This window comes from Camelus dromedarius, chromosome 9 (genome assembly GCF_036321535.1).
Source record: "Camelus dromedarius isolate mCamDro1 chromosome 9, mCamDro1.pat, whole genome shotgun sequence".
Lineage (NCBI taxonomy): Eukaryota > Metazoa > Chordata > Mammalia > Artiodactyla > Camelidae > Camelus > Camelus dromedarius.
In genome coordinates, this window is record NC_087444.1 from 72,261,088 (window position 1) to 72,283,999 (window position 22,912).

General features: G+C 50.4%; 2 protein-coding genes across 3 annotated transcripts in view; both read right to left on the reverse strand.

Moving 5' to 3' along the window:
• Window positions 1-5,104: 5,104 nt before the first annotated feature.
• On the reverse strand, window positions 5,105-14,047 carry DACT3 (dishevelled binding antagonist of beta catenin 3). The gene is made up of 4 exons (XM_031458944.2): window positions 13,724-14,047; window positions 8,625-8,721; window positions 8,309-8,461; window positions 5,105-7,363 (listed from the first exon to the last, which is right to left on the reverse strand). The coding sequence occupies exons 1-4, from the start codon at window positions 13,970-13,972 to the stop codon at window positions 5,967-5,969; spliced, it is 1,896 nt and encodes a 631-aa protein (XP_031314804.2). The 5' UTR covers window positions 13,973-14,047; the 3' UTR covers window positions 5,105-5,966.
• Window positions 14,048-20,076: 6,029 nt separating this feature from the next.
• PRKD2 (protein kinase D2) overlaps window positions 20,077-22,912 on the reverse strand; it is a 29,781-nt gene continuing 26,945 nt past the window's right edge. For both annotated transcript variants that reach the window (XM_031458946.2, XM_031458945.2), the window contains 3 exons: window positions 22,122-22,389; window positions 20,819-20,904; window positions 20,077-20,513 (listed from right to left, as the gene is read on the reverse strand). In XM_031458946.2, the coding sequence (XP_031314806.1) occupies window positions 20,301-20,513; window positions 20,819-20,904; window positions 22,122-22,389 (567 nt within the window). In that variant the 3' untranslated portion in view covers window positions 20,077-20,300. The remainder of the gene's footprint in view (window positions 20,514-20,818; window positions 20,905-22,121; window positions 22,390-22,912) is intronic.

Sequence of the window (22,912 nt, forward strand, 5' to 3'; positions counted from 1 at the left end):
TCCCCTTCCCCCTATCCGGCGGGAACCACTGGGCCAGGTGGGGGAGGGAAACCAGGCTCACATCTGGAAAGCATCAGGCGCGCCGGACGTGCCAGGGCCCGGGGCCCGGCTGCGGAAGAGCAGAGGGGAGCTAGGGCGCCCCAGTCCCCCTCCCTTAGCGGGGTCGGCCGGCGCCGGGGAGGGGCCTGGGCGTACGCCGAACCTCGGCGCCTCCCGCAGCTGGTTTCCATCAGCATTTTTGGCGCAGGCGGCCCCCAAGGAGGAAACACAGCTTAGAGCGGGGGAAGACAGGGTGACGACCCAATCGCCCCTCCCTCTCTGACGGCTGCCAGAGGCTGGGGGCGGGGGAGATGGACAGGCGGACACTGCTTGAACCCAGAGTAACCTCCATTTCTCTTCCGAGTTGCGGATCTCAGCCGTCTTTCTACCCTAGCATAACCTTAGTCTCCGGATGTTCAATCCTGCCCTGTGCTGCACAGGAATCCACTAGCCTCATGGCGATGGTCCCCATTGATTCAGTTCTGACTTTAATTATTCAAGAAACGTCCAATGAGCGCCAACAATAATTCTAGAACGGAATACCCAATCTCTACTGGACATTTCCACATGAATGTCTGGCGTATCTCAAAGTCAGTGGTCCAAAACTGAGCCCCTGACTGCACCCACCAAACCCACTCCTACCGCAGTCTCCTTACCACTCCATCTCAGTTGATAGTAAATCTTTGGAGTCAGTCTTGCCTCCTTCTACCTTTCTCACACCCCACAGTTGATCTAGCAACAAATCCCATTTACTCCATCTTCAGAGTCTGTCCACAATCCAGCCACTTCTCACTTCCCCTGCTGCCCCCACTCTGGTCCAGGCATCATGCTCTCCAGCTCGGACTATTACAGTCGTTCCTCACTGGGTTTCCAGCCTCTACCTCTGTCTCCCTCAGCCTATTCCCCACAGAACAGCCAGAGGGAGCTTGTTTAAAACAAAGTCCCCGGGTAATAATAGTAAGTGTTAGCGAGAAGGTGGAGAAACCGGAACCCTCATACACTGCTGATGGAAGTGTTAAATGGTGCTGCCACTTTAGAAAACAGTCTGGTAGCTCCTCAAAAGATTAAACTGAGTTACCAGATGACCCAGCAATTCCACTCTTAACTATCTACCTAAGAGGAAAACAACAACAACAACAACAACAACAAATGTTCACACAAAACCTTGTAAGTGAATTTTCACAGCAGCAGCATTATTTGCAATAGAACCAAAGTGGAAACAACCCAATTGTCCATCAGCTGATGAATGGATAAACTTAATGTGGTCTATCCAAACAGTGGAATAGCATTGGGCAGTAAAAAGAAATCAAGTGCTGACCCAAGCTACAACATGGATGAACTTTGAAAACATGTTAAGTGAAAGAAGCAGTTACAAAAGACCACATACTGCATGATTTCATTTATATGTCTAGAACAGGCAACTTATAGAGACAAAAGTAGATTAGTGGTTGCCAGGAGTTGAGGAGGCTGGAAGATGACAGGTAAGGGGTGCAGAGTTTCTACATGGAGTGATAGAAACGTTCTGAAATTTACTGTAGTGATAGTATAGTCACATTGATAATACACTGATGGGTGGGAGGGTATAGCTCAGTGGTAGAGTGCATGCCTAGCAAGTATGAGGTCCTTGGTTCAATCCTCAGTACCTCCTTTAAATAAATAAGTACAACCTAATTACCCCCCCAATGAAAGACATTGAAGAAGACATAAATAAATGGAAAAACATCCTATGTTCATAAATTAGTAGAATTAATATTGTTTAAATGTCCATACTATCCAAAGAAATCTACAGATTCAGTGCAATTCCTATTAAAATTGCAAAGGCATTTTTCACAGAAGGAGAACAAATAGTCCTAAAATTTGTATGGAACCACAAAAGACCCTGAATATTACATACATTACAAAGCTATAGTAATTAAAACAGTCTGGTACAGGTGCAAAAACAGACACAGATCAATGGAACAGAATAGAGAACCCAACATAAACCTACACATGTGTGGTCAATTAATTCACAACAAAGGAGCTATGAATATACAATAGAGGAAAGATAGTCTCTTCAATAAATGGTGTTTGGAAAACTGGACAGCGACATACAAAAGAATGAAACTGGATCTCTATCTCACAACATTCACAAAAATTAACTCAAAATGGTTTAAATACTTGAACCTAAGACCTGAAACCATAAAAATCCCAGAAGAAAACATAGGTGGTAAGCTCCTTGACATGGGTCTTGGAGATGATTTTTTGGATTTGACACTAAAAGCAAAGGCAACAAAAGTGATAATAAACAAGTGGGACTACCCAAATTAAAAGCTTCTGCACAACAAAGTAAACCAGCAACAAAATTAAAGGGCAACATACAGAATGGGAGAAAATATTTGCCAGCCATATACAGGATAAGAAATTAATATCCCAAATATATAAAGAGAGCCATAGCAAAAAAAAAAAAAAAAAAAAAAAACTGATAACAAAATGGGCAGAGGATCTAAATAGACATTTTTTCAAAGAAGACATACAGATGGCCAATAGGTACGTGAAAAGGTGCTCAACATCACTAATCACCAGGAAAATGTAAATCAAAACAACAGTGAATTATCACCTCACCCCTGTTAGAATGGCTATTATCAAAAAGACAGGACATAACAAGTGTTTGCAAGGATGTGGAGAAAAAGGAACCCTCATGCACTATTGGTAGGAATGTAAATTGGTGCAGCCATTATGGAAAACAGTAAGGAGTTTCCTCAAAAAATTAAAAACAGAACTACCCTAAGATCCAGCAATTCCACTACTGAGCATTTATCTGAAGAGAATGAAAACACTAATTTGAAAGGATATATATAACCTTATGTTCATTGAAGCATTATTTACAATAGCCAAGATACAGAAGCAACTTAAGTGCCCATCGATAGTGAATAAAGAAAATTTAAATATAATGGAATATTATTCAGCTGTAAAGAAGAAGGAAATCTTGCCTTGCAACAACATGGATGGACAAGTGAAATAAGTCAGCCACAGAAAGACAAATATTGTACGGTCTCACTTATATGTAGAATCTAAAAACAAAACCAAAATTGAAGTCATAGGTGCAGAGAACAGATTGATGGTTGCCAGGGGGTTTGGGGGGGATGGGCAAAATGGGTGACAGGGGTCAAAAGCAAATTTCCAGTTATAAAATAAGGCATAGGGTGTAATGTACAACATGGTGACTATAGTTGTCACTACTGCATTGCACATTTGAAAGCTGCTAAGAGAGTAAATCTTAAAAGTTCTCATTACAAGGAAAAAAATTTTTTTGAAACGAAAGTCATTGAACTGTATGTTTTGTTTGGGTGAATTTTATGGTAGGGAATTATATTTCAATAGAGCTGTTAACCCCCTCATCCTCCCAAAACACCTAAGTCCTTTTTCTGCTCAGAATTCTCCCTAGAAGTAAAATCACCTCTCTAGGAGTAAAAATGAAATTCCTCATCATGGCTCACGAGGCCCCATGTAATGTAGGGGTCCCAACGGCCCTCTGCCCCCGTCACCCCCTCTCTCCCCCTCACTCACTGCTCCAGATATGCTGGCTTCTAGCTATTTTGCCAACACATCAGGCACCATTTAGGCCTCAGGGCCTTTGCACTAGCTGACCTCTCTACCTGGGGTGTTCTCCCCCATGATATCCACAAGCTTCACTCTCCCACTTCGTCCAAGTCTCTGTTCAGATGTCACCCAAGCAGTCTTTTTTAACGTAACTTCTGTTTATTGTTACTCTAAAGGAAAATGTATGTTTATTCACACACACCACCACCCACATCTACCAGAATGGGAGCTCCACAGAGCAGGGACTTTTTTTCTGTTTTGTTCCTTACTGTAACCCCAGTGCCTTAGTGGGCACTAGAGACACGGATGAGTACAGCAGAACTGGTCCCTGCTCCCTCAGAGCTCAAAGGGACAGAGAGGTGGACCCACCCATGTAGAAACACAGGTCAAAGCAGCAGTAACAAATACCCATTCTTCAGACTGTAGAGTCAGGTGGGGGTTGGGTCCTAGTATGGGCTTCCTCTTGCTGTGTGACCAGGGCAAACAATAGTCCTTCTCTGAGTCTCTATTTACCCAACTATGAAGTTAGTATAATGATTGGGCTTCCCCAATCGAAAAATGGGCAAAAGGTGTGAACAGGCAATTACAAGTGGGCCAATAAGCATCCAAAATGTTGTGTCACCACAAGAAAATAGGGAGAGAGACATGCTAATTAAAACGGAACACCGTTTTCCCCCCTAGATTGGCAAAATGAAAATGATTCATAGCATCTGTTGTTTGGTGAAGGGGTGGAAAAATGGGCATCTCAGAAATTGCTGTTGGAAATGTCAGCTGAGGGTAGTCTTAGTGGAAGGAAGTGTGACTGTGTCAATTAAAAAAAATTTTTAATGATCGTATTATAATGACCAAGCCATTCTATTTCTAGGAGAGGATCCTACAGAAATATATACATGCACAAAGAGGCATGTACAAGGACATAACTGCAGTAAGGTCTGAAATAGCAAAGGAATTGAAGAGCTGACTGTAGGGTTAGATCATGGGTCTCCCCCATCCCATGGAATCTTACACAGCTACTACAGTGATAGGAAAATATATCATCTAAATTTAGATGAAATGAACAAAGTCCTCAAAGAATTCGACTTAGTAAAATGGACATAAGAAGAAATAGAAAAGCTAAATAGTAGTAAACCCTCAAAAAAAGTCAATTCTTAATGAAAATCCTTTCCATAAAGAAATCTCCAGGCACAGATACCAACAACAGAAACTAAAAAACAACATGTACATATAGTTCAAATTATGTAAATATATAGTTTCACATATACAGAGTATAACTATATGCATATGCATATATATAGTTCTGTATATTTATATAGTTACTAAGATTAATATATGTATGCAAACACATGGTAAGAAATGCTACTGAGACCCACCCTGGGATCCGCCATCTGGTTCTGGACACCACCATATCCAAAGCAAACAGTAGTTGCTCAATAAATATTAGTCCCAAGGAAAAGCCCATTTGAGTACAGAAGGAGAGTCCACCACATATGTAACACTGTGCATTTATTTACAAAGAGGCTAGAGAAACACACAGATTCTGGCCCCCCTGTGCACTGGGGAGTCACCATCGTCATAATAAATACAGTAATTTTAAAAAAAGAAAAAATACTTAACTGGAACAGCTGAGGGTCATCCTGGGCTCCCCCTACTCCCTCTCACAGTGGGTGCCACGAGATAGAAGCCATCTTACTGCCCCTCTTCTACCTCCCAATCATCCATAATTGTCCAGGGACGGAGGTGAAAGAGTCTTTCTAGGTGTTACCAATTCCTACTTGACCCTCAGAACCCCAAAGTCAGTGCTCCTTCCCTTCCCAGGGCACTCCGCAGGCACCATCTGGGTCAGACAGAGTCTTCTACTGCGGTGCCAAGGGGATTTCCTAAGGGTCCAGGGACATGGAAGGGGGCACTTTGTGAATGAGGAGGGGGGCCATATCTGCGCAAGGAAAGGAGGAATAAGAGGGCTCAGTGAGAGAAATGAAGGGGAAAAAAACAGACTAAGTGTCTAAAAAAACAAAAATGGGGAAATTCAAACTGAATTATCCCTTCTGCATACCATAGTACACCCACAGTACAGATGAAGAAAGTGAGGCCCACAGAGAGGGAGCTTTCTTGCCCAAGAGCCGCACACCCAGCAGCTGAACTGGGTCAAACAGGGCTCCTCCCCCATTCCTCCCTGTGGTGGAGGGGGAGCCTTTTTAACTAAGACTGCAGTGGATGGGGCAGTGAGAAAGGGTCTTTGGAAGCAGAGAAAATGGTGGTCTTTGGAAAAGGGAGGTGTAGAAGGGTCAGTGATTGAGGGTGTGGTGGTGCAGAGGCCATGAAGGAGGAGCCCAAGCAAACCTCTAAACTCACACTGTAGTCATGACCTTGAGAGAACCCGAACGGAAACGCAGTATCTTTTTCTTGAGCGCATGGGAAGCCTTGATCTTCACAAAGACTTTGGCAGGACCCGCGGGCGCCCCTCCACCTGCACCAGCCGCTGGCCCAGAGGCCGCGGTGGCTGCCACTAGCTGCTGCGGCCACACGAGGCCACCGCTGCCATCAGAGTCGCTGGATGCGGAGCTGAAGGCAGGAGACTCCGCCTCACTGGCGCTCGATTCACTCTCCCCGTAGCCGCCTCCGACGCCGCCTGTCGGCCCCCGGCGTCCGAGGGGCCCCAGACGCCCAGCCGAGCACTCCGAGTCGCTGCCTGCGCAGCCGTAGAGCAGACGGCGCTGAGGAGCTGACGGGGATGGGCCAGGGGCCGGGGCTCGGGCGGTGGGGCCGCGGGGACGGCCTCGGCGCCCATCGGCGGCGTCGATCTCGGCCGTGGAGCGCCAGCGGCGGCAGGACCCTGCAGCCTGAGCCGCGAGCGTGGGTGCCGGACCACGGCGAGGCCGCGGCGGCCGAGGCTCTTCTCGTTCAGCTGTGGGGTACTTGGGGGGGCCTGGAGGAACCGCGGCGGCGCGGCCTAAAAGGCTGGTCTCAGACTGGGAGCGCGCGGCCTTGCGAGCCCTGGGCGAGCCCCGGCGGCCTGTGGCCTCGGTCATGCGTCCGCGGCGGCCCGCGGCTCGGGGACGCTCCCGGGGTGGGGACTGCTCCACACTGCGGCCCCGGGTCAGTGGGGGCGCTTTGCGGCGCGCCGCGCGGCCCGGGAGGCCGCGTGTGGCGGCCTGAGCTCCCGGGATGTACTGCGCCTTCACCAGGCGGCCCTCGACCGGGCTGTCGGGGGGTGAGGGGATAGCGGGCGGCGCGGAGGGCTCGGGGGCCACCTCCGACTCCCACGGCGAGGCCCAAGAGCGGCCCAAAGGAGCCGGGCTGGCGGAACGGACCCCCGCGCGCTCCACCGGGGGCTCGGGCGCGGGCCGCGCGCCTCCGGGGGGCGGGGACGCGTCGGGTGGCCGCTGGCGCACGCTGTTCTGGCGCCGCGGGCCCCCGTCCGCGCCCCCGGGACTGGTCCGGGGCTGGCCCGCCCCCCGGCGGCGGCGCCTGCGCAGGAGCGCCGAGATGTAGCCGTCCAGGGGCCGCCCCACGCCCGCTGCGTCTGGCGAGTCCGCGGGAGGACGGCCGCACGGCCGCGGGCTGCGCAGCGCCACGGCGTGCAGGGGGCTGGGCGTCAGGAAGGGCCCCGCACGGGCTCGTCGCTCCGCCGAGGAGCAGGCCTCCGGGCCCGCAGACCCCGCTGCTGTTGGGTAGGGCGCAGAGAAGGACCGCGGCACAGCTGCCCGAGCGCCCACCGCTTCGTGTGCGCTGGGACTGGCGTCTCCTAGGGGAGGAAGGCAAAAAAAGGAAGAGAGTGGAGAAGCTCTCAAAGCCCTTTCTCAATGAGCCTAGGAAGGGCAGACTGCCTACCGCCTCCTCTACTCTCCCACTCCCATCAAAACCCTGCTCTCACCCCTTCCCTCATACCAGGTTCATGACAGAACTTCACAGTGGCCCACAAGACCCTGCATGGTCCTTCCTGCCTCTGCGTCTCTGACCTCCAACACTAACCCTTCTCCTCTATGTTCATAGGTCTCTAGCTACACCGACCTCCCGATGCACAAGCCAGTCACACTCCAGCCTCAGGGCCTTTGTACTTGCGGTTCTCATTGCTTGGACCGCTCTTCCCTCAGGATACCTGCTTGGCCCACTCCCTTACCTGCTTCAGAGCACCACTCAAATGTTACAGTCTCAGTGACGCCCTCCCTGGCCGGATTTTATAAAAGTGCAATTCTCTCTCCAACTCAAAGGGGCACACCCTTGTCCCTTTCCCTAATTTTCTTTTCATGGTACATGTCGGTATCTAATATCCTATATATTTTACTTACTTATCTTGTATATTATCTATTTCTCCCACTAGAATGTCAGCTTCCTGAAGTCAGGGATTTCTTTACTGCTGTATCCCTCTCCCTAGGATATGTGCTAGGATAGCACATGGAAGGGACTCAGAAACAGCAACTTCTGTTTACTGAATGGCTACCATATGCCAAGTTCAGTGCCTTAGGGCAGAGTCAAAACTTCCCTGTGAAGTAAGTATTGTTCTTAATCCCATTTTAATAGACACAGAAACAAAGGCGCAAAAAAGAAGCAACATGCTCAAAATCACAGAAAAAGGGACTGTCACAGCCAGAATTCGAATCCAGGTCGGTCTGACTCAGCTGCTTGTGCTCAAAAGCATCCTCTTACTGTCCATTCCCTGACTCTCGGGGTCCAACACCACCCACCTTACCTAGGGACTTGGGCCTCTCACTGGCATAGATGCCCCGGGGTTCAGAGGGACCCAAGCGTCCATAGGAGCCAGATCCAGAGAAGCCACTGTCCCCACAGAAGGTCGAGGGTGGTGAGTCTGGACCTCCTGTAGAGCTGGGGTCTTCATAGAAGCCTAGATTCCAAAGAAAAGGGGAGACAATCAGAGGGGCCTGGAAGGGGAAACCAGGTGTGCGGAAAGGAGATCAAGAGGCAGAGAGAGGAGAGCCTGAGACACAGGAGACAGTGGGAAAAATTGGGATGTCCAGGCAGACCCCACTACCTGTAACCATGCTCACCTGAGCTGCGCCCGCTCTCCTGTTCCAGGCCTCCAGACTCCAGGCTCAGGTCTCCCAGCTGCTGGCCCAGGTCCCAGATGAGCCCAGGCAAGGCCTCCTGAGGAGATGGGGAGAGCAAGATGGTCAGAAGACACCTCCCCACCCCCGCCCAGTCATCTGCCAACTGGTCCCTTATTCTAGGAGTTCATGGGCAGAGCTTTGCTTTGACAGTGAGGTTCTGATTTTGAAAAGGTAAAAGCAGTACCCTAGTACTGCTTCCAGGATCTGCCTCAAGTTCTCTGTTCCTTCACCCTTTAGAAAGTCCTTCTGGCTGTCTAACTCCAGTCCCTCGTGCTGCAGCCACCTCATTCCCTCTTAGGTGTGAGCGATAAGGCTTCGGAAGGCCCTATCACTTGTTCCCTCCCCATCAGCTGTTCCCTCCATCTGGTGCTTATGGCCCCATAACCCCTATGAGAATGTCCTGCTTTAAGTGTCACTTCAGGTCTTCTTGCTGTAAGGGCAGTTCACTGCTAAAAATTGGTGTTCAGGACTAGCAGATCTCTTAGCCATCCATTGGTCTGCCTTCTACTGGTCCTTGGTTCTCCCTTCGCAGATGCTCCCATCTCTCCCCTCTGCCCCTTATCATCAAGGGAAGGTCCTTTTGCAAATATCCCACAAGTCTTTCCTGCTACAGACTGACTCTTTCCCTCATTTGGATAAAATAGGCTGACCATAACTCATATAAGTCTTTGTTCCTCCTCTCAAAGAAAGAATCCCCTGGTGCCTACTGGAAAGTCCTTCTTTGAGTCTAGCCTTAGTGGTACTGCAGCAGCGAGCCCCAGGAGGTTCCTTTGCCCCAAGCAGGGATCACATCCTCCTCCTGCCCTTGCTCCATTCCCACCCAGAAGTCCCCAGCATCTGCCACAGCCCCTCTTTCCCGTAAGAAATTTCTCTTGAGTCTACACTGGATCCTTCTTGCTGCAGGGAAAGACCATTTCCTATCAGGTGTGAATAAATGAGGGTGAAAACCCTTTAAGGGGAGTGGCTGGTGGTGGGAGTAGGGGCTGAAACAACAAGATGGGGTCTCCAAGACACTAGGACTTGGATCCTAGTCTCACATGGATCTGGGTGAGGCCAGAGGTGGCGGCAGCCTCAGGCTGACGGTTGACCCTCAGACAAAAGCGGCTTGTCTGGACGGCAGGCGGCAAGAGGGAGGGAGGGGAGGAGGGGGGAGGGGCTGAGAGGGCAGACGCCCAGCCTTGCCTATTTAGGGCAGAAAGACTGGCCGGCTCCCCCGAAGACACTCCCCCTACCCTCAGCTTCCTACTCCCGTGGCTGCTCTCCTGAGCCCCAGTCCTCACCCCTCCCCCCAGAACAGAAGCCCCCATCTGGGCTTGTTTACGGGAGGAAAGTCAACAAATTCTCCACCCTGGGCGCCTGCCCTGGGTGTACAGAGATGCTCAGGGTGGTGTCATCTTTGAGCAGAGCCCAGGAATGCAGCCAAACTGCAGCATCAGGGGTGGCTAAAAAACATCAAGGGTCACCCATATACCCCACGTCCTGTCCCCCACTAATCCGTGCCCTTGCTCTGCTTTAGCCACACTAGCCTCCTGGTTGTTTGCTGTTTCCTGAACCTGCCGCGCATGCTCCTTCCTCTGTAGGATGTTTCCCGACATATCCTCCTGGCTCACTCCCTTGCTTCATTCAGATCTTTACATGCTCCCTTCCCTGACCACTCTTTCCAAAATAGCTCTCGATCATTCTGCACTTGGGTTGCCCCGCTTTCTTCCTTACATAGCAGTAATGACCTCCTGACTTAAAAGGACCTATCAGGCTGTCATTTATTTATTATCTTTCTCACTAGAATGTCAGCTCCAGCCCCAGGAGGGCAGAGATTTTTGTCTGTTTTGTACACGGCTGTGCCATCCCTTACCCCCACCCCACCCCCACCCCACCCCAGTGCCTAGAAAATCACCTCGCACAAAGTAGGTGTTCAGGAAGTGTCAAAGGAAGGAAGGAAGGAAGGAATACAGTAGAATACAATACAGCAGTTAAAATGGAGTGAGGCAATTTCTATATAGAACCATCACCAAGATATATCGCCAAGTGGAAAAAGAAAAGTGCCAAATGTGTAAAGGTGAGTCAGCACTACCTGGGGGCCGTGTTAAGACCTAAATTACTGGGTCCGGCCTCCAGAGCTTCTGATTCCAGGTGGGAGCCTGAGAATTTGCATTTCTAACAAGTTCCCATGAGATGCTGCTAATCCAGTGGGTCACAATTTGAGAACCACTGCCATGGTCTCTGGGACCTCATCCAAGAAACTGGAATTTGTCAAAAGTAAAACTCTACATTTCTTGGTGTGTAAACTGTTTCTGCAGATAGATGCAGGACTCACACCAGGGTGACAACGGTGGTGATCACAGGGGAGAGTGTGCATTTAGGGGGTCAAGGAGGAATGAGGGGACTAGATGGTAGGATGAAGTGTTTAGGGAGGCCTGGCTTGGAGTCAAATTGTTAAGGTTCACACAGCCACTTCCCAGTTGTGTCACCTTAAGCAGGTTACTTCAACTCCCTGGGCCTCGATTTCCTCATCTGTAACATGGGCATCATTCAACTCCCTCTGCTAAGGGGTTGCTGTGAGGATTAAATGAGTTTAAACAGCAGTTCCTTTTAAGCACTTAATAAATGCTGGCTTTTATCATTACATGAAAGCCACGAATTGCTAACAAGGAAAATAGAAAATCATGTTTTACTTGTGTAATTAAAAGTAAATGTAAAAACATGGGTTTTCCGGTAAGTTCTCCTGGTCTAATCTCAGTTCCTCCACTGCAGGGAAGAGCAGGAGTTGGGGAGAGAGACAACAGAGGCCTCCTCCTCCCCTGTGCCTGGAACCCCCAACACCCCTCCAGTCTACAACCCCCAATTTGTAAGTCTGACCTCATTCCTTCCAGCTGTAAGGGGATGAATCTTTAAAAGACCAGAAGATACTTGGCCTGAATCTGGCTCCCTGCCTACCCACAATGCCCCTCATCCTTTTTTTTTGCAAGCCCTTCTGCAAGTGGGTCTGAGGCCATCCAGCTCAGGCAGGTTTAACATGAATGTGGTTCAGACTCCTGGAGACCTCTGTGCCCAGACTTTCCCAGACCTTTGCTCCCCCAATTCACATACTCCTTGTCTGTATCCATTTCCCTTTATCTCTGTAGGAAATTCCTCCACAAGTCTAACTTAAGTCCTTCTTGCTGGAAAGGGACCATTTTCCTTGGTGGAAGAGAACACGATTCCTACCCTCATTCAGGATTCTTGCTGCTTTTCTCCGAGATACCCCAATCTTTACCTGCATCCCCATCTTTCCTATTAGAAACTAATCAACTCTGGCTTCAGTCTTTCTTGCTTCAAAGGGAGTGTATTCCTGGGTGGGGGCGGGTGGAGGAGTGAGAGGGGTAAGCATCACACGACAGAGGCTCAGGGATTAGAGAAGGCCCCCACCCCCAATTCGGAAGGACCCAGGAACCCTCAACACCAGAGGAGTTTATATTTAGCGCTTCTCTGCTCCTCCCTCAGTGGCGCTGTCTCCCTCCCGTTGCCTGCCACCGCCTCCTCCCTGACGCTGGGACGGAGCTTTGCCTGGAGATTGTGGGGGAAAGAGGCCTCTCCACTACCACCTCATGGCGGGGATACTGAGGACTAGGGGGTAGACAGAGGGGCAGAGAAGGGGAAGACTGAGGCAGAGAGAGGGAGAGGCTGAGGGACAGGGAGGCAGGACACTGCTGGCCCATTCCAGTGCCTTCTCCCTTTCCTCCGAGGGGTGGGAGGTGCCTTCCTAAGCCTGGCCAGCTTGGGGTGGGGTGAGCTGGTGAAGTCCCCCACAATGCGTCTCTAACTTTGGGAGGGGGTGGGGCCTCCCACAGCTGTTTCTGTTTCCAGAGAAGAATGTGCAGGGTCCCTCTCCCGGCCGGGGGGAGGGGCTGGGCATGCAGCCCCAGAGTCTGGCTTCAGCCTTTCTCCCCATTCCCCATCTGGGGAGGGGGCAGTTGAGGTCAGCGGCAGGGAGAGCCCCCTTCCCCCAACCTCGGCTCAGGTTTCCCCAAACGGGAAGCTCTGGCCACACACAGGCTTGGGGATGGGATCAGCCAGTGGAGCCAGGGTCTGGGGCCTGGCAGGCTAGGGGGATGGGAAGAGAGAGGGACAGAGACTTGGGGCAGAATGAGAGAGATGCAGAAATGCAAAGGAAGACCAGGGAGACAGAGGGTTGAAAAAGCCAGAGACACACACAGAAAGTCACAGAGCTGTGGCAGTAGGGGGAAAGAATGTAGGAGAAAAGACCCAAGAAGAGGTTGGGAGAATTAAGAAATGACATAGAGAGGGGTGATGCTCCTTAAGTTATTCTGGAGACCTCTGCCTCATCTTCCACCACCAGAGCTCCCAGGGAGTCTAGAAGTCAGACCCCCATACTCCCTCAGTCTGCCACCTCTTGGGTGAGGCCAGGGCTGGGGCCAGGTAGGAAAGGAGGGAAAGTGTCACCAGACGGTCAAGATCACCGTGGGGTCCTAAGGGACAGTGAGTCTCCTCTCAGCAGTAATCCCTCCCTCAGGAGGCCCCAGGATCCCCTCCCCCCACCCCGCCCCCTCTTGAGATCTCCAAGCACACCAGGACTTAGGGAAGACAGGAGCCTTGGTATGGAGGCCCGAAGGGGGAGATGTGTGGATTCCGCTGTGTGACCTTGGGTGAGTCGCTTGCCCTCCCTGAGCCTCAGGTTTTTTCTCTGTGAAATGGGAACTATCACCCTCTAGCCCCCAAGCTGCAAGAAGACAACGCCTGCCAAATACTCAGCGCGGGCTTGACACATACTTGGCGCCCAGATGGATTTTCTTTGGGGAAGGGGTGTATGGAATGGGCCTGTGCATCACACCAGCGTCTGGCGGAGGCGACGCAGTCCCCTTCCCCAGTTTGGGGGCGGGGAGGCCTGATCCCTCCCGCCGCCCAGACTCTCCAGCCCCACCCCCTCTCCTTTCCCCCGCCTCCCTCCCCCACCCGGACGGGTGTCTGAGCATCCAACCGAGACAGACAGACAGACAGACACAGAGGCGGGCAGAGGGACGGACGGACAGGCGGCCCCTCACCAGCTGCTCTTCCAGAGCCGCTGCGGCCCGGCGCGCCGCCGCCGCATCTTCGTCCTCGTCGGCGTCCTCCTCGTCCTCGGCCTCGGCGCCCCCCATTCCGGGCTGGGCCAGCCGCAGCGCCTGCTGCACGCGGTACTCCTGCCTCTCTCGGAGCCAGTGTAACTCGCAGAGCCCGGCCAGGCTGCCCTCTAGCCAGCCCCGCAGCCTACCCCGCTCGGGGCTCACCGGGAACGAGAAGGCCCGGATCATGGCTGCGGCCCCCCGCCCCAGCCCGGCCGGGCCCCGCGGCCACCCCTCTCCCGGTCCCACCTCCCCGCCCCAACAACCCGCCTGCCCGCCCGCCCGCTGGCCCGGCTGTCACCGTCTCATCTGCATAGGAGCCCGCCCATTGGGCCGCCCACCCGAGCCTTATCTGCATGGCCACGCCCCCGGCGACAGAGCAACCGTCGCCTATTGGCTGGTACGCTCCCTTACGAAGACACTTGCTGTGCACCCGCGCCCCCAACGCTACGCATGCTCACAACTGCCTACTCGCCCGGCTGACTGGCCGCCTCGCCACGCCCCCTCTCACACCGTCCTTTGGGTCCTGGCCACGCCCCCACGCGTCACAATGAAACAAGTCCGCCCTTTCCCCAATGTCATTGGTCCATGTCTCCCAGCTCCAGCAGATGGTTCCGCCCCCTTGCGGGAGAGCTCTGACTACTATTGGACTGTCCCGTGAGAGGGGCAGGGGTAATCTATAAATAGAGAATGGGTCCACGTGACGTTTTGGCAGCTGCTCCTTCCCCTCACCCTTCGTAACTCTCAGCTTCGGAGGCTGCGCCGGGGGCAGAAGGGATAAGAGAGAGTTCTGATTTTGCCTCCTCTTCCACGAAGCCTTCCTAGATACTCAACTGTAAAACTAGAGGGCCAGGCCAACTAAGACCGACATCCTCCCCTAAAATTATTTTTCTAAGTGGGGCCGGCTTCGCTGGCATACGACCTGCTAGAAGGGTCACCGAGCTTGGTTTAACACTCTGATGTTATTGTCTTGAAATTCTTATTTTGTGAACAAGGTGCCCTGCATTTTCATGTTGCACTGGGCCTTTCAAATTAGATAGCCAATCTTACTTCTAAGAGTCTAAGATCGATCATGTCCCAAATTCTGGAATTACAAGACCCTGGGTGTAAGATTTTATGATTCCACCGGAACAGAATCTAAGCTTCTTTTGTCTCTCAGATGCTGCGAGGCTTTGCGCTCACCGTTCTACGATTCCAGAGGCCTTTGTTCTACGTTCTAAGAGGCTTTGTTCTCTGGCTTCTAAGATGCTCTGTTCTCAACGTTCTGTGGTTCATAAGAGTCTGAGCCTGACATTCGTTTCCAAGGTTCCGTCCTCCCTCTCCGGGCTCCGCGAGCGGGGCTGGCGCCCCCTCAGGCGGCCAGCCTGTGTCACTACGCCGAGCGTACGTCCCTACAATTTTCAAGATCTAGCGCCAATATTCATATCATTGTCTCATATAGACCTTGACTCCCTGAAAACCAGAGCCCAGAAGACGAGGACCCTCCGTTTTTTATGATCCTCCGTGCACCAAGTGACCTTCTGGCCCTGAGTTGGAAAAACAGCTTTAGTGACTGAGAGCAGATTCCGGAACCAGAATGCCTGGGGTGAGCCCCAGGTTTGCCACTTTCTAGCTGTGTGACCTTGGGAAACGTGCTTAACCTCTCTATGCCTTAATTTCCTTAGCTGTATAAAGGAGGTCGCATTATTGCCTGTCTCAGAGTTGTTACGACGATTAAGTGAGATGTTTGTCAAGTGCTTGAAGCAGTGCCTTCCATGTATAAAGAGCCAGAGAAGGGTCTAATAAATAAGTAAAAAATCATTTAAAGAGTCCTAAGGAGAATAATGAGCTGGATTTTAGTAGAGACAAACTTTACTCAATCTTCCTCTTGTTTAAGATGGACTGAGACTGTCCTTAAACTGCCTTAATTTACCAACAATAATGAAAGCGGATATGGAGAGCTCTCTCTCAAACAAGATTTTCTTAGTAGTTAGTGTCTGGGGTGATGTCAGGATTGGTTTTGATCCCTGCTGTTTGTGCAAGACCCACAGAACCATTTGTTATGTAAAATGCTGGATCTGGAGCTGATTTAGGGTTCTGGTCACCAGCCATTTGAAGATGAATATTCCTAGGAAGATAAATAAAGAGAGAATTTATTAATAGTTGAATAAGGGAATAAAATCAAGATTTGAGACCAGAGGGCAGCTAGTTGAGAGTTCCAAGTAGGAGGTGAGGAGAGATCCTTGGCTGGTGAAGTCAGAACAGCGGTAGCAATTTTGTGGATTTCCTTGTTGGCCTGTTGATGTGGATGACGATGGTGTCTGGAGAGTTCCGCAACCCACAAGTCTCTCCCCTGGAAGCCCCTAACCTGGGTCCAAGAGTTGCCCAAACATGGTCAGGGTCCATATTAAATACTTGGAGTTTACTCCCCAGCATTTGGTTTCCTGTTCCAAGGTTTCTGTGGGTTCTAATGAAAAAAGGAGATCACGGGCATCCTGAATCTTGTGTTCGCATGATTGTCAGCCTCTGCAGGATTTGACAGGTCTCTTATGTTTATGAGGAGTCAGGGCTGGACAGGAGAAAGCATGAAGTTTAGGTATTGACAAAAGGGAAATTGAAATGCTGATCAGGACTGCAAAGTCTCCACATGTAAATTATCCATCATCAGGGGACAATTCAAGACTCATGGAAGTAATTGCCTTGTTTATTTGAGTGATCAGAAAACAAAGGTTGATTAAAGGTGGAAAATCAAGGAGAAGATGCAGGATCATGAGATGAGTCACAAGAGGCACGATGCCACTGATACAAAGAGAAATTCTTGGCGGCATCAGTTGACTTGGGATTAGTAATATTTTGATCTCTGGAAAACCCTGGTTGAGTTCAATGAGGAGGTGGTTCCTGCCATTAGAGTTGTTACGGTGTCATTTATTGCGTAGAAGTTCAGTGATTACAGAGACTGAGTCCCATGAAGGGGCCATTATGGAAGCTGAGGAAGAAGCATGTGAATCCTGATTCATAGATGGTGAGATAGGGAGAGCTTCCTGTAACAATCGAGCACTGAGTTGGGAGGGGTCTTGGAGAGGGGTATGTGGAACAACGCTGAATCCATCTGCAACAATCCTATTTCCAAAATCCGGTCACATTCCCAGATACTAGTGGATAAGACATATATGTATATATTGGAGGGGAACACAATTCAACCCACAACAGACCCAGAAACCATTGGAATTGAGTATTAGTCTTGGGTGAAGATGAAATTAATGATGGGGTAAATGCATTCTGCCGATAAGGTTTTACCTTCAGGTGCAACGTCATACCCTAAATAGTGTACTTGTGACTGTCAAAGCTTTAATTTGTCCCCAGATACCTTGCATCCCTCTGAGCCAGGACCTGGAGTAGATATTGCGTGTCAGGGAGTGAGCTGTTGGATGAAGAGGGCAGACGGGAAGGTGATTAGAGAGGAAGCGCGAGGGAAAACCAAAGTTCTGGCTTACACTGAAAGTCTGAGAAAAGCACACAGGAGCTTCAGGGAATCCTTGAGACATACCTGTCCCTGAGTAGTGTTGACTTTCCCAGGTGAAAACCAAAAGGGATTGTGAATCACAGTAGAGGCATGTGAAAGAAGGTGGAGATGTGGGTTCACACAGTACAGTAGATGGTGTTGGAAGGTAGAGAGAGGCCAGGATGGTGTTTGGAGTGGAACTCTCAGGAACCAAGGTTTGACTGTCTTATTTATGGCCTAGAGGTCTTGGACTAGCCAGTACCCCAGCAGTAAGTTTGGGGTTCTTGACAGACAATATGGAAGTGTTGCAGGGGCTGGAGGGGGGGTGTCCGGAGGCCTTGAATAGTGAATGGGTTGAGGCCTTAGTGGGCCTCTGGTGTCAGACTTGTTGAGGTGGTTTCAGGAGGGGCGCATGGGAAAAATCGCTTTCCACTTTCAGAGGCTCAGCCTCCAAGATGCACCCTATGTATGTTGAGTTGGAGGCCCAAAGAGAATCGGGAACTTGGGTCAGCATATCTTGAATCTATGGCCCTAGGGGAGAGGTTGATGGTTATTTTAGAGGGCTGGGGGTGAGGAAGATGAATGATCTAAGATGGACAGTTGTTGCAGTCAGGGACTGTGAGAGACAGGCTCACCTGTGAATCTGAAATCTTAATGTTCCCAACTGACAGAATATCCCTTGCTGAAAGATTTATTGGAGTAGTTTGAGGAAGAAACTGCTTAGTAAGGGGCCTAATGAGATGGAGAGTGGCTTAGACAAGGGTAAACAGTGTGGCATCTCATGGAAATCATTGCTGGGTACTGAGGGAGGAGAGGGCTGGGAGGACTGTAAGATACTTAAGAGGGTGGGAGTGGCCCCTGTATCTACAAAACTGGTGGTAGATTGCCCATCAGTGAGGATGGGCATTTCCCTCTGTGGGTTGAGGGGTATTTCTGGACACAAAGGAGAAAGTCTGCTGGGAGTCACTGGGGAGACCAAATCTCAGGCTCAAATTCCTTTTTGTATTTTAAAGCTGGGCAGTCTCAAGTCCAATGTCCCTTTTCTTTACAGTATCTATAGGTGTCTCTATCAAGATTAGGTTTTGTGGTTTTTTGACGGCGATAGGATGGATTTTTAAAAATTCCTTTTGGCGGGGGGTTAATTAAGTTATCTATCTATCTATCTATCTATCTATCTATCTATCTATCTATCTATTTAGATGGAGGTACTGGGAATAGAACCCAGGACCTTGTGAATGCTTAGCACACATTCTACCACCAAGCTATCCCCGCTCCCTCTAGGATTTTCTTTTTCTTTTTCTTTTTCTTTTTTTCCTTTTGGTCTCTAATTGTTTAAGTAGTAGGACCTTAAATTGGGTTGTGTAGATTTGGTTTTATCTGCATCCTCATGATGTTGGGCTCTTTTGGAATTTGTAATCAAAGCATTTTGCCAGTTAACATTATGTTTTTGATCTTGTCTCTAATTTCTGGTCTCGGGATGTTAACCAAACTAGTGGCCAAGATAGAAGCAATGTGATTGTCAAGGATTGGGCCTGAGTAGTCTACACTCCTGGACTTCAGACCAATCTTTTTTGTTGTCGTTGTTGTTGTTAATGGAGGTACTGGGGATTAAGCCCAGGACCTCATGCATGCTAAGCCTGCGCTCTACCCCTGAGCTATACGTTCCCCCTCCCAAGACCAGCTTTAGAAGGAGAGGCATTCAGGATGGAGTCTAAGACATTCCCCAATAGCGTTGTCTCAGATGATGCCTCGGAGGTGTTCTGGCTCATTTGGAGATCCTCATTGACTGAGGTTCATTTAGCTTTTTCCAATTAAAAGCTGCAACTCTGGAACCGACCAGCAGATGGTCTAATTGATAATAAATTGAGAAGACAGGGAGAGTAAGCTCCCGGTACCTAGCCTAAATTGGCTGCTAAATACCGCCGTATTTTTATGGGGCTCAGGAAAATCTTTAACTGTAATGTATAAGTCCGAGCATAACCAGGATGTAAACAGAACTTGTTCAAGTGCATGCTTTCATCACTTGCCTTCAGCTGCAGGGCCAAAAGTCCAGGAACAACGGGGAGCTAGGGAACTGGAGGGCAGGGATCAAAGGAAAGAGGTTCCCTCTGCCTATAACCTCAGGGCCAAGGTGAAGCTTAAGAAGCCAGCACAGAAGAGCTGCCTCCACAGACCCCCAGGCTTGCTCTAGGCTGCCCCACCCTCTTGGGCTCTCCCATTCCAGCCGGCTCCACTCTGGATCATGTCTGTCTCCCAACTGGACAGTGAACCCCCTGAAGATGGGACCTAGGCTGTCTCCATCACCACCGTGTCCCCAGCAACACCTGTGCCGTGTGACAAATGGATGAACCAGCAAATGAGTGCATTCACTGTGTAGAGAAGATACCACATCAATTTAAGACAATACTATTAACTATCAGCTTTCTACTGTGGACCAGACTTGTGCTAACTGCCTTGTTATTATTATTAATAGTGGTGGTTAGTAGCAACAACACCAAATAAAAAATAAGCCATTAAGCTATGAGATCGTTTGCTTTTCTCTAAATCCCTCACCCTGCAATCGTACTCTTTCCATCTCTCCTCCATTACTCTTCCCTCTCTTCGTTATGCTCTCCATACTGCTCCCCTTTCTAGTCTTCACTCCTGGCAGTCCTCCCTCTCTATATATGTTTAACCCGGGTAGTCCTCCTTCCAATACTCCTCTTCCTTCAATGCCCCCCATCCCTCCTCCATCCCATCTTCTTTCCAGGTGAACTCCATCTTGTTGAACAACAAACTAAGGAGAGTACAGTGTGGCCAAAGAACAAGGCCATGGGGCCAGAGATGAGCCCATTTTAATTGCTGGGGAATTAATTTTGTAAATTAACCCCGGCCCCGACCCCACCCCGCCATGCCCCTCCCTCGGGGCGTGTCCCATCCAGTTTGGGCAGGAAGCTGCTTCCCCTAGAACAGTTCATCGCTGGGATGGTGAGAAGGGCCGCTCTTCGAAGGCGGGAGGACAGCACCACAAGGCAGCTGGGGCGGGATCACCAGGCCTCAGAGGAGGCTGATGCGCTCCGCTAGCCCCTGCATCTCGTGGTCCTGGGGTGGGAAGATCCCACCAAGCTCCCCGTCGGCTGGCAGCCCCGGCCCGGGCAGTGGGTGCTCTGCCACAAACTGCTCCCAGCGCGTGTCGTCACTCTCATGCGTGATGTACCGCTCGCCCATCTTCCCCTCCAGCTCTCGGAGGTCCAGCCACGTCTGGTATTCCTGGGCCCAGGAGAACAGGGGTTAGTTCTGTGCCGCACCAAGGTAGCCAATAGTGCGCTGCCAGTGAGAAGCCGGGTACCAAGGAAGATGAAGCCACACCCTTCACAACCCATCCCTCCAATTAGTTCCACCCCCTTCTACAGCCAGCCAATGGGAGGCTCAGCCACGATCCCTATCTTCGGAAAATGTACCTACATCCATCACTACCTGCGCAGCCAATAAGAGATCTGGTTCCACCTCTTCCTCTAACCCAGCCAATGGGCCAGCCCCTCCCGCTTCGCTCTCAGCCCCGCCCCCTGCATCACCTGTAACCAGGGGTGGCTGAGAGACTTGTCCACGCTGTAGCGCTTGCGCATCTTCACCTGCAGCAGGTTGTTGATGAGGTCGATGGCTGCACAGAAAGGAGACAGCTCAAGACCTGCAGGGTGAGGGACCACCCCTCCTCCAACAGACCACCCCAGCCTACCTGCCTGTTTTCCAGGCGTCCTTCTGCACTGACCCAGGTGGACTGGAAGCCTCACCTGCACTAATCACTCACCCATCCATTTCCTCATTAAATTACATTTATCTACCCGCTCCCTCGCGCGGCACACACATGAGATCCTACATCTCTTCACCAAGTCTCTACCTCAGTTTCTTCATTCCTATGTCACCTTCCTAAGTTTTGTCACACACAGGTACACACAGGTACACCTGTGCTATTCTTCACTTAGTATTTTTCTTTAAGCCAACTCATTTACCCAAGCTTACTGGGATATGGACAAAGGAAGTTGGAAAACATTGTGTATAATACACTGCCATCTATGTAAAAGGGGAAATAAGAAAATATATGCCCACATATCAGCTCACATGTATATAAAAAGAGACTCGTAATAGTCATTGCCTTTGGGAAGAATGGCAGAAAAAAGAGTAAGAGAGAATTTTCACTTTAGACACTTTTGTATATACAAAAATTTGAACTATGTACATAAACCCTGTAAAAATTGGTACATTTTTGTTTTAAATCAATTCACTCTTTTTATCCAATTTACTTTTTTTTTTTTAAGTGGAGGTGCTGGGGATTGAACCCATGACTTCATGCATGCTAAGCATGTACTCTGTCACTAAGCTATTACCGCCCCCTCCAATATAATTTTAAGGTGAAAATGAATTACATAAAATGGTAACTTTACATCACCCTAGTCAAGGGAAATTCAAACATCACTTGCCATATCCACAAAAATAAAATGGGTCAAAACAATAAGATGCCAGTCACCGGTTCCCTGCAGAAGGCTCAAAGATGGAGGCCTGTTCTTTACGAAAAGGAGGCTCATCGAGTGTCAGGCATTCAAGACAAACCAGCATTCATCCAAGGCTCCCTCCTTGATCATAAGCCGCGAAAGAAGGCCTCACTGTGTAAACCCCTCTGAGGACAGGCCTTCTCCACACAGGCTCCCTCACATACATCCATTCACGTTCAAAGTCACTCCTGTCCCGGCCCCATCACTAGACTCCACCCATGCTCCAGGCTTTTTCAGAGCCCATCCTCCTGCGGCTCCGCCCACTTCCCACCCCACCCCCACCACAGGCCCAGCCTCTGTGCACAGGAGTAAACGGAGTCCCACACACCTCCCGCGGAGATGAGGCTCCAAGGGCAGGCAGGGTACATGAAGGCAGCATTCTGGATCTGGTCCTTGATGTCCTCGTCCTCATTGAAGGGGAACGTGCCGCTTAAGCTCACGTACATGATCACGCCCACTGACCACATGTCCAGCGAGCGGTTGTAGCCCTGGTTGAGCAGCACCTCGGGCGCCAGGTAGGCCGGCGTGCCCACCACCGAGCGCCGGAACGACTTCTCACCGATGATGCGTGCGAAGCCAAAGTCACACAGCTTCACCTGCAGAGGCGAGGGGTGGAGGGTCTGAGTGGGTGTAGGGGCCGCCCCTTCCACCCCTCCCCAAGTGTGTCCCCACCACGATATTCCAGACAAAATCACAGGCGGGTTCGAATCCAGGCTCCTCTTCTCACTAGCTGGGTGGCTCTGGGCAAGTGACTTCCTCTTTCTGTGCCTCTGTTTCCTCATCTTTGAGGAGGAGAAGCATACTAGCGCCTATCTCATAGGGCTGTAGTGAGGACTGCATGAGTCCATCTGTCTAAAGCTCACAGGACAATAAATGCCTGGCATGCAGTGAGGGCTCCCTGCCACTATACCTCTGTTACGTGGAACAAGTCTCAACCTCCTCTTGCCTCTGTTTCCTTTTTTGCATAATGGAGACATGCTAAAGTCCCTACCTTAAAGGGAAGCTATATGGATTGAAAGAGCAAATACGTGGAAAGTGTCAGGAGCAGCGGTGGGCACACAGCAAGCCTTGGTGATCTCAGTGGAGGGACCTAACTTCTCCCAGCCCCAGTTTTGTTAT